The following is a 12,480-nucleotide window of genomic DNA, read 5'->3' on the forward strand; positions in this document are numbered from 1 at the left end:
GACACGTTTTTAGTGCACAATTTTTAAGGAAAATAATTTTTACTATGAAAATTTTGTATTGCAAAAAATTAATTAATACAGCTGAGAAAAAAATACAAAAAAAATAATTAATCAGATTTTTCACTAAAATTTAACCTAGTTCCAAACAAAATTTAGGGTACATAATTATTATAAAATAAATAATAATAAATGTAATTATGTCATACTTAACTCATCCAAAACGTTTCACAAAAGGTGGACATAACAGTGGCAATATAACACATCGTCGCCGTTTTAAGGATGCATACACTTTTGGCGATACACTGCATGCAGTGTCTCTGTTGGCAGACGATATCGGAGGTGGTGATCGATTGCACAAATGGATGACCAGCCACGAAGCCGCACCATTGGAGCCGTGGACCTCTGCCGCTGTTATCAAACTGGCTAAACGTTTAGCCAGACAAAGACGCAGGATACTCTTGCATGGTAAAAAAGCCGATTGTCATTGTTCTTATAAAGCCATAAAACGTTGTAGAAGTGTTTCAATAAATTAAATGATTTTTTTTAAGCTCAATTGTATAACAGCCAAATAATTTGATGTATTACATGTAAAAAAAAAATATTGATTCTTTTATTTTCACAATAAAATTCTTTCATGGAATAGATACCTAGTTACCTTTTTTTTTATCTAGAGTACTTCTTATAGGGAATTGTTCCTTTTTCCAAACAAGTGTAATCGGAAACAAAGACACAGGAAAATCCGAATTTTTCGCTAAGATAATGTTACAATTTAATTATAGATGCCGGAAAAGTGTCATTGAATAATACGCACACAACAATTGACTTTGAAAGACACGTAATCAGAAAAAGTTATTCAAGTTAATCAAATTTTATTTAAGTACCAATAATCAATTAAATGATTCAAAACATTAAATGATTAACTGACAATATTAGCATCGCTATAAAATGAACAAAGAGTAATGTCAATTTTTTGTCAGGCGGGCTTTATATCCAACTACCAAATTACGGGACATGGTTAATGGCGACAAGATAACGAATTTTCTATAGCTTCCTAATATTAAACAATTAATAAAATCTAAATAACCTTGACCGGGAATCGAACTCACAATGCGTCTTAGCGGGGTCTTACCTCTTTTGGAATTATAGTTCACGTTGTTAGAACTAGCGTCAAGAACATTGATGTTCAGTTATACATTGGGCAGCAAGAATCATTGTGGCTGAGAGCATAAAAAAAGCGACCTAATTAAAAAAAAAAAAAGGGTTTAATCGAGTGAGAAGTGGGACTCGTGGACTGCCAATGAGTCGCAGACAAAGGGCTAATTGTCCTCTTCATTAATTATGTGACCTTTTTTTTGAGTGTTTTTTTCTTTTATTTGTATACCCATTCCTTGATCATCGAGATCTAGGAAATTCAAAAATTAGACTCCAAATGGCAAGAACAAAAACATAATAAAGAAACTATAATTGAACTAATTTATTTATTAATAAATTTCGAGTTTCTTCTGGATTTGGGCTGCGTTAAAAAGAGTGCAGTAAATGAGAGAGCTTTAAAATTCAAAGTTTTCTTTACGATTTTATATATTTTCAATTAAAAGTCCATTATTTTGTTAAGGGCCACTTCTTGTTTAAAGATGCATGATCATGCTCTGTAAGGTTTCAACATAAATACCACTTTTAACTAATACAAACTTTATAGAAACTCAATATTGAAACTAATAGCATCTAAAAGCAACTTAGGAATCTCTATTTCAATTTGCTTTCCTGCATTGAACTTTTCATTTCTTCCTTATAAAACATCCACTTTCATAACCCAGACTTGAGAAATTGCTAACTAAATTATTTTAGTGAGATCACTAAACTAATTTAATCTTATCTCTTTTCGGTGTCTACATATTGTATATAATATTGCGGAAATAGTCTATTAATGAAATTGAATTCGCATACTTTCAATTGGCAAAAAAATAAATAAACATCCACGCTACGCCATTATAAATTTAATTCAAATGCTAGTAAGTTCTATCTTAAAAATATTATGATTAGTTTAACTAACTTCTCAGTATGACTACAACGAATTACTTACAAATTTTCTCTTTCTAAAAGTACGCTAATAGTTTGTTGTCCAGTACTGATTGTCTGCAACAAGAAAACACTTCCCGGCAACAATCACAACAAACGTTGCCTCTCCTCACTACTATTACTTATATTGTTAATTATAGTGTTATAATAATAAACAATAAACATCTTGATCTTTTAGAATTATAATGAAAATTAAATGCAGAGGGTTCTGAATGTTTATTCGCTGAATACTGGTTTTAGGAAGAGTGTATACTGGACTGTCCTAGCTCTAAACCTGCTGAACTTCTACATGTCCGAAGAACTGGTGACAGACAAGACTGTACCCTTAAATAATTCACTAAGTCCTCTACGTTTGCATGCATTAATGGTATACAAACTTGGGAGCATTTTCATTTGATACCACTTGGATACTATATCCCAAGTATACCCCATGAATACTATTTCCCTTTCCCGTATATCCCATGTGTACATTGTGGTAGAGAATAGATGGAGGTCATGACTTCATCCCGCAGACCGATATTGTATGCTAAAAAGAGCTGACTAAAACTAAAGCTGAACAAAAAAAAAAATTTGGAGAGAAAACATTCATGATCTTTTCTTTTTACTGTAAGAAAAAGACCGTTCAAATTTACACATTTTTCTTATGCAGAATGTTGAACCAGGACAGAGGTGACAGCTTATTTGCCCCCATCCGTAGATCCTGCGAGCGAACGTTTCACCCCTAGTCTTGGTTTTGTTTACAGGATTTACATTTTGGTCTTAGTAATTTATTTGTTTATGAAAATAAAGTAATACAATTGTCAAAGTTCAAAATTACCCAAAATATTATTTATACATTAAAAAAGAAAAAGGAAAATACACATCGCCCACTCTTATTTAAAGTTTAGTTTGTATTTTGTTTAAAATTATTTAAATTGTTAACTAATTTATCAAATTTCGCTTCTTTCATTTTATTTAGTTCACTTATTTTGTTCTGCTTTCGATTCTTTCATTACGAATCGTCTAAACAGCTTTCCAATTTCCTTTATTCTCAGGTAAACACCGGCCTGCTCTTTCCTAATGAATAATTCATTTTAATTCAGTTTAGTGGCACTCAAGAAACTGTAAACACCAAACCATTTCATTCTCCCACTCTTTTCTATATCTAATGGTCAAATAATATCCTAAATGAATTCAATACAATTCTTAGCTATCATACAAGACCATTCAATCTAATTATTAGAATTTGCAATTCAGAAATGTGGACAGTCGGCTATAGAAGACCAAACTGCCACTGTTTTATCATTTAATTCACATAGTGTCCGGAGTCGCGAACATTATATTTATTATTATAAAAAAAAAAATCAAACAAGCCAATTTGTATTTCGGACTTGTGTCCAGAGTTATCTATTTAAAAAGTTTTGAAACAACAGATCGATCTGTACATACCTCATTTGGCCAGTCTACGGATAATCTGCAGAAAAGAAGATGGAAGAGAATGGCTTTGCTTGGAATGCTCAAGTTGGGAATACGATAGCGCTACTAGGATGGCGTAATGGTCAAAGGGTGAGAGGCGACCTGGAGGATCAGAATGTAGGGCAAAAAACACATTGAGGAATAGAAGGACGCTTCTGGAGGACTAACAAGAAAGAGTCTCACCGCAAGACGCTATTCGAGACGTTCTACTATGATGGAGACAATGTGATTCGTTCGATGATTTGTCAACATCTTTCTCTAATAATCTCTGCTGTTAGTTTTATTTTACTTTGAATCAGTTGGTCCAGTAATTACTATAATTGGTCTTAGTAGATGAAGAAATGTAATGCCTATTTTTTTTTTTAAGTCGAGCTTAACTTTCGAAAAGTGTGTCCATTAAAAAGTTTTTTTTTCTTTTTTGGAACGGCCCAAATTTTTGGAATGATGCATCTGCTTGATATGCGAGAATTATCAATAAAAATGCTGAGCGATGAAAACTGACTTTTTAAGAATCATCGAACAAAGCCTAATTATAATATAATTCCTAATTTTTCAGGCGGGCTTTACGTCCAACTACCAATTAGGTGTCTTGGACGGAGGCGACTAGCAAACCTACTTTACTGTAAATTTATCATATTAACCATTAAATAAAATCCAAGGCTTAAAGACCGGGAATCGAACCCAGTACCACAAAGCATATTAGCTTTGCCTTATAATATAATAATATATTTATTTACATATAAATCGAGAAAAAATAGAAAAGATTTTTTGCAGAGTTGTTTAAATAATTAAACTATTCCATCCTTGTCCATTTTATTTTTCCAAAGCTACCGGTAAGGACTTCCAATTAGAATTCCTGTCTTAACTTGAAGCCATTTTTTATTCACTGGAGATGTGGTTAGACTATAACAGAAAGTTTGAAAAATAAAATTCAACCATAACGAGAAAGGAGAAGTTACAATTATTTCAAAAACTATCAATAAAATTCAGTCCAACATGTAGGAGTCGACTTATTAATTTTTTTTTTTTTTTTTTTTGTTTTGTGTTGCAGAACATCTGCCCGCAGGATTGCACTTGTGCAATGTCAAAATTGAACTGAAATAATTAAAAAACGAAACAATTTCAAATGATTAAGGTTAGAAATGACAATTCATTGATACAAAATAAAATTTTAAAAAATAAATCATAACGTTTGTAATCTATACAAAATTAAAATGATCTCCTCCATTATTAAAAATAAGATTACTAATCTATACATTAAAGAAGAAATAAGTAATAAAAGTAAATAGTAAGTAAATTAAATTCACATATTTAAAAAAAAATCTATTACAAAAGAAGTTCTTTCAAATAATTACTAAGAATCTCCCAATTTGTACCATTCAAATGTTAAACATCTTCATCCAGTAAACGAATTCATTGTTCTGCCTCAGAATGTATTTTCAGTACTGTTTTGTAAGATTTGAGAACAGTTCATATCGCCATCCAACAGTTTGTATCTACTTTGTATCTTACTTCATGTTAGGCAATGAACAAAACTGGATGTATTTATCTTGGGAAGTTTATAATTTAAGTTGAACTACCCATGTCAGGAATTTATCATTAATTTTACATCACTAATAGCTCTAGAGTTAGTGACTTAATCTGATAATTTAATTTTCTATAGAGTGAGGGAAATTGGCCACATCTTGCTTGAACTCGGCACTTTCTAAGTCCTTTCAGTTTATGCTGTGCAACAACTCCACTACATTTTCAATTTCTAATTAAATTTAATGAAGTACAATGTTTGCACTAATTATCTTTCTAACTAAAAGTAGTTCAGGTACTTGCAGATAAATACTATATGCCTGTATCTCTCAACATTTTACTTTGACTCTCCTGATCTTATTAAACTTCATTTTAGGTTAGTCATTCAATTAATTTTCTTCCTCTTAGGGCTACCTACTACTTCAATTTTTCTAGATGAACAATGAAAGAATGTTGCGTGATCTTTTCTACACTTTGTTAACACTAAGGATTCAAGATTGGCGAGGTAATCGGTCAAATAAAAACAACTCGTCTTTTTGCCAACGTTTCGACAAATATATTGTCTTCTTCAGGGCTTGGATATCACAAAAACGTTTTTTGTATTAAAAGAAATTTCCCAATATCTATTTTATTAACTCTTTTGTCAAATTGAACATTGTTATTAGTCTATTAAATCCGTCCCATCTCTTTATTGTTATTACCAAAATTCCCGTGTAAGTCCCGCTATATCTGTGTATATATACAATATACCTGTTCTCCAGTTCTGGCTCTTAGTTTCTGTAACTCAGCCAACCCGCATAGCTACGTAAGTTGCAATACTTATAAATAATTTATTGTATTTTACTTTTTTTTTAAATTTAATTTAATTTTATAATACTGTTTTTTTACTGATTTTCTGTGTTTCTGATTCTCTAAATTATTTGTATTTTTGTAAAAGGAATATCCAGGCTCAGAAGAAGACAATATATTTGTCAAAAGTTGGCAAAAAGACGAGTTGTTTTTTGTTGCCCGATTCTTCGCCAATCTTCAATCCTTAGTTTAATAATTTGCGGTCACGAAGCCTATATATTCATATTTGTTAACACTGTCAACCAGTTCAGTTCATTCGTAAATGTTGGGCGAGCAATTCACTCGTTAAGATCGTAGAGTTTCTGATATAAGTCTTTTCATGTTTTATCTCTTGTTCTCTAAAGAGGTTTCGCTTAGATTTCACATGAGCTATCTAATACTATCGGCGACAGAAAGAGAGAGGTTGAGGAACGTTATACCATCATATATTCTTAGACCTCTTCGCCTTCATTTGCTGATGAAACACTGCTTCTCCGAGGGAATAGCCTCGTATTGAGTTTACTTGTAATCCTAGGATTCACGCTGATCATCTCATCCAACTGATTTCTTTTCTCCGACCTTAAATACCATCAAATTTCATTTAATATCTTCGATAACTTCTTATTCCTGACATTTATTCTTGGAAGTTCTCTTCGTTTATGCTATGTATCCGCAAGTAATTTTATAGAATGAGCAAATGGTTGCACCTTCAGTAGCTAAGAATGGAACTAAAAATTCGGCTCTATCTTTGCATTTCTTTATAACTTCTTCAAGGCGATAATGGAAGAAAGAACATTCTATTTGATGTTCTAAACGCCTGTCGGTGAAAAACTCGTTTGAAAGAAATATTTTAATCAAGTTATCACTCCTGCCATCTTCTCTCACTTAATTTTCTTTCTTTGAAATTTTAACTGTCAGTAGAAAAATGATATCATTTTCATGTTAGTAGTCGTAAGTTTTTAGGAACTTTTATGATCATATTTCTTTTAAGATTTAATTAGGAGAAAACCAACTAGAGAGCCATAATTACAAACTATTGCACAAAGTATTATTATTTACAAAGTCCTTTACCTTTAAATTAATCAAGTAAAGCGCTGTTACAAGGCTGGCTCTGTTCCAATACCAACAAGTTGTTTATTCTAATAGCACACTGCCATTGTACAGGTGCCAGTGGTTTGGTCTTGTGTAATTTGTCAAGTGTAATGCAGAGTGTGAACAGCCTGACCTGTAGAGTGATTGATTCACAACATAAAGCATTATGCTTCTTAGATGTGCTAATAAAAAAAGACCACAGATTTCAATAGTTTAATTAAATGCAGAAAACAAACATCACAACCGGTGTTAGAATTGAATTCTCTCGTTAGGATAATATGTAGGAACGCATACCTACAACAATAAGAGAAAACTATCAAAATTTTATTTAATTTGACTGCTTTTTTAATTTTGCACATCTTAGCAAGTGCAGCTAAAAACATTACATTTTTTTTGCACATTAAAATCAGAAACATTCCAAACCTACAATAAATGCTAAACTTTTAGCTGATAAAAGTTTTAAGATCTTCAAAAAATAACTAAGTTAGAAACGGCCTGTGGACATGTTTTATTGGACATAAAATGGTACTGGATTTGATGTTTTTGATCAATTACGTATATATCTAATAAATTAATTCACCACCTACTCACTGCGCAGACTGCTTTGGACAATCTTAGCAATAATCTTTAATTACTTGTAGGGCACTTACCTATATTTCATTAATGATTAAATTTTTCGTTCCACTTATAACAATTAAACAACGCGTTATTGGTTCAAAAACAATTTATTTTTCCAGAAATAGGAATAATAACCCGGATGCCATTTTTTGCATTCTCAAAATCTTGCTCATGATGCTCCTCACAATATGATTCCATCTTAGTTGTGAAATGATGCATAATAGACTTTACACATTACTTGTTCTGGGACTCTTTGGCTATATCTTGAGGTATCTCTCCTAACACTATAATATTTTAAACAATGCAAATTAATAAGTAGTTTCATAAAATATTAAAGATTGAATAACAAATAATGTAGTTAGTAATGTACTTTTAATATTATAAGAGGAAAAAAATACAAATGAAAAAGTAGGAACATTGACTTCACGAACTGTTCAAAGAAATGCATCCTGCGAAATAAGATGATAATCTTAAGTCTGAAAACGCATACAAAAAAAGGGGATTTACTTTCTTTCAGTTGTAATCCCGAAAGAGATCTGCAGCTGAATTCGTTATTAGATTTATTTTTGCTCTTACTCAATATTCCTGTTTTCTTAAACAATTTTAATGGATTAATGTTGATTTTTGTAAAACTTTTTGCGGATTCCCAAAAGGGAATCAATCGATCCCACTTAAACTGCTTTCTAAGGTTATTTTCCTGAGTCCAAACTTTTCTTTTATTGTTATGGAATTTTGGAAAAATTATAATGAACATTCAAACCATATCAACGTCACTCTTCAATGCAAAGACATATTCTGCTTTTTTAAAGCATGCCAAACATATAGTCACTAAATTTGCTTCCAAAGTTTTAGGCCTTCCACAGTACTTTAAATTAAAATTTACTGGATTCACATTGTGCACATTGACTCTCATTTTAACGTCCTCTTCTGGAGATTAAAAAATAATAGCCCGGCATACTAAACTAATTAAAAACACAAAATGAAGTATCAGAATGAAAGAATTTGTTACAAGAAGCGAAAATTGAATGTCTTCCCTTTTTAATGAAGTCCTCAGATTAATAAACTAAACAAATTATAGTTTTTCTCGAAGGATTTGTGATGATTTTCAAATTGCAAACGTTGGAAGAGAATAAATAGTTACTAATTTACAAAAAAAAAAATACTCAAAGGCATTAAATGGAGAAAAGTCCCTGCATCAATGACTACTTCCGTAGTCATACAAACACATAGTCCTGCAGGAACAGTTGCAGTGAAAGGATTGCAAGGATTTGGAGAACCTAAGACAAACTTGTTAAGCTACCACCTTATGTATCCTTTTAAGTCAACTCAAAAAAAATGCAGGTAAATATTAAGCCGAAGTTGGAGCATCAGCGGGCCTGAGTTTATTTAAAAGATGTCCCAACATCCTGTAAAATACTGCTAGGTTTTTTTTTCCATTCAACAGTAATGTACGCAGATGATTTGTCTTTACTTATTTTCTCTTTCTACTCCTTTGGAGGAAGCGTTGAGATCGTGTCAGGAAATAACAGAATACATTGTCAATTCATTACAATGAAACCTCTCCACTGTTTGCCACAATATATGTTGTACATCTTACTGAGATTCTACAATTAATCCGCAACGAGTGTTTGTTGCATGTAAACACTTGACGAATAGAGATTTCACAACTGAAGTTCACCATGTTCACCCATTAGAACAGTGCAAATACATTGCACAGTACACGCTTTCATTTCCAGGTACACAAATACGGCACCATACTCAAGCGGGCAAAGGCACTATAGAACATAAACAAGGATAACCTTCCTTAAAAATACTTAGCTTTAGGATTCAATTTAAAATCTTCCAGTTTGGTCTCGTTTAGGTAAAAGCCTTTCAACCAAACTTGGGCAAAATATTCCCAGCTCGTCGTGAAAATAATATAAAAAGCACGACATTTTAAAATATGAACCTTGTCAGAAATGACCGAGAAAGTGCCAGTAAAAATATAATTGTTGAAAACTAATTAAGATAAGTTTAATTATTTTTAGTATCATGCAGCGAAATTCGTAAAATTGAGAAGCACACTAATTGTTCAAGATGTTTGTTAATTAATTTAATTTTATAGTGCTCTCACTAAAGTTTTAATATAGATACATAGATATAAACATGGAAAAATTATGTAAGTTAAGATTCATTGTTTGAATAACCAATTATAGAAGTATTTGGTCAATTATAAAACAAATAAAAAATAACTTCAGACATCTTAATGTACTTGTAAATTGTAAGAGAATTCCAGAGATGGAAAACCTAGAGTGGAAGTTTAGCGATGTCTAAACGAGACCTCATTATAAGTTGCCACAGCGGGGAAGTGGTAAGTACGTGAGCTGTACACTAGCCAAGATCTCAAATCCAACAATTTACTTCGTAATAACTTTCTAGTTTAGAGCGAATAAATGAATTTCAACCCTATTGTTGCTTGTTTTCTTTTCCACTTGGATAGAAAATAAAATCTAAAGCACACCTTTCAGAAGTAAAATTGTCGATAAAACTATTGCCTGAAGAAAACGCTAGAGTTTTAAGATGTATAATTGTAAATCTGATTGCAACATTGGGTCAGAGTAATTTTAACCTTTTTTTTGTTGTGCCTTGTTTTTCCAGTGAGATAGATGTTTTATTTATTTATTTTTTTAAAGTTATCTTGGTGAATCTGTCAATATATGTATATTAGGTACGAGGGTCGTTTGAAAAGTCCGTGCAAAGTCAGAGAGAAAGCACCACTGGCGCGTATCGAGGTTATGTTTAGTTAGTAGCATCTCTTGGAAGAACACACACCAAGTTTCAACCAGTTCGGTCTATTTCTTTGGGTTTGGCATTCGTTTGAATCGAGGAAGTCGAGTGATTTTCAAAAAATGGACGAAAAAGAATTTCGTGTGTTGATTAAACACTACTTTATGAAAGGCAAAACGCCTCAGGAGACTAAAGAGAAGCTTGATAAACATTATGGTGACTCTGCACCTTCGATTAGAACAGTTTATAAGTGGTTTCAAAATTTTCGGAGTGGCCATATGGGCACAAGTGACGCTGAACGTTCTGGACGCCCTGTTGAGGTTACTACTCCAGAAATCATTGATAAAATCCATGATATGGTGATGGATGACAGAAGAGTGAAGGTGCGTGAGATTGCTAGTGCTGTGGGCATCTCGAATGAACGGGTACATAATATTTTGCATCAACATTTGGACATGACAAAGCTATCCGCAAGATGGGTGCCGCGATTGCTCTGTTCCAGAAGAATCCGCATGACTTTAAGCGTCGTTTCGTCACTGTGGATGAAACATGGATACATCACTACACTCCTGAGACCAAAGAACAATCTAAACAATGGGTTACCAAGGGGGAATCTGCGCCAAAAAAGGCGAAGACCGTTCCTTCGGCCGGAAAGATTATGGCGACTGTTTTTTGGGATTCGCAAGGAATAATCCTCATCGACTATCTGGAAAAGGGTAAAACTATTACAGGTGCATATTATTCATAGTTATTGGACCGTTTGAAAACCGAGCTGCAAGAAAAACGCCCACGATTGGCCCACAAAAAAGTCCTTTTCCAACACGACAACGCACCAGCTCACACCTCAGCAGTTTTTTTTTTTTTTTTTTTTTTGCCGGCGCATCGACGTCTATGGCCATTAGCGCCCACCACACATTATCTCTTTTCTTATTCAATGGCCACTAGAGCTGGGATGGTACCTATTGGCCTATCGGGCTACCACATACCTCAGCAGTTGTGGTCGCAAAATTAATGGAAATAGGGTTCCAACTCGTTTCACATCCCCCCTATTCACCAGACGTGGCTCCCTCGGACTACTATTTGTTCCCCAATATGAAGAAATGGCTGGCGGGAAAAAGATTTTATTCAAACGAGGAGGTGATTGCAGAAACGAATGGCTATTTTTCAGACTTGGACAAATCCTATTATTCGGAAGGGATCAACAAACTAGAGCAGCGTTGGACGAAGTGTATAAGCCTAAAAGGAGACTATGTTGAAAAATAAAAAAGGTTTACCCCAAAAAATTAAGTAGTTTTTATTTTTGCACGGACTTTTCAAACGACCCTCGTAAACGTTATTTATCTGAGAGCTTGTGCAAAGGAGATTTCAACCAAGTGTTATTTTCCACTTTTGTTTAGGAAGGATAGTAGCTTAGTTTCAAATTCAAGATCGAAGAGAAAATCTTATTCAATTTAAAGATTACAACTTCCTAAAGTCCAGCAGCTTTAACTACATATTTAGGGTCCCTTGATGGGCGAAATAGATAGAAATATATGTCTTCCTTTTCTGCTCTTTAAGTACTAAAAGGCTCACATAGAATTAGCAGAACCTGCTCAGGTACGCCAGAGATTGGTCAGCTGATCGTGAATAGAGTAAACAGATTCTCCAGAACTGGGAGGCGCCACGGTAGCTGAACGGTTAGAGGCGAGACCTGAAAAGCTAATATGTATTGTGGTTCTAGGTTAGATTCCCTGTCCTAGACCTTGGATTTAATTTAATGTTTAATAACAGAACTTTGTATTAAAGTGTTTGCTAGTCGCCTTAGTCCACGATTCCTAATTTCGTAGCTGGCCAAAAAGCCTGCCTGAAAAAATAGGCATTACTTCAATTTACTTTCTCCAGATTTGGGCAATAATGAATGCTTAGTTGCTAAATAGGTGTACTTAGGTGGGAAAGCATGGAATAACGCAAAATTATTTCAGTGAGTCAGTTTTGGCAGGTCAAATAGTGAAAGTAAATAAACAAAGTGCATCAAGAAAGCTGCTAATAGGAAACAATGAGGTCGAAAAAAAGATGAGCACTTAGTAGTAGAGAAGATGAATGCTAGTCTTCTCGGTAATAATTTGATGCTGCAAGTTATAA

The 12,480-nt window shown here is 33.2% G+C and overlaps 2 protein-coding genes across 3 annotated transcripts in view; one reads left to right on the forward strand and one right to left on the reverse strand.

Annotated features, from left to right (window-relative positions):
• Nucleotides 1-12,480, reverse strand: part of LOC141450944 (adipokinetic hormone/corazonin-related peptide receptor variant I-like) — a 438,838-nt gene that overhangs the window by 45,048 nt on the left and 381,310 nt on the right. The gene's annotated exons all lie outside the window — the stretch shown is intronic.
• On the forward strand, nt 80-4,741 carry LOC141450946 (uncharacterized). The gene is made up of 2 exons (XM_074121898.1): nt 80-465; nt 4,583-4,741. The coding sequence occupies exons 1-2, from the start codon at nt 198-200 to the stop codon at nt 4,633-4,635; spliced, it is 321 nt and encodes a 106-aa protein (XP_073977999.1). The 5' UTR covers nt 80-197; the 3' UTR covers nt 4,636-4,741.

Source organism: Rhodnius prolixus, unplaced genomic scaffold (assembly GCF_049639745.1).
Source record: "Rhodnius prolixus isolate KJV_2025 unplaced genomic scaffold, Rpr scaffold_8, whole genome shotgun sequence".
NCBI lineage: Eukaryota > Metazoa > Arthropoda > Insecta > Hemiptera > Reduviidae > Rhodnius > Rhodnius prolixus.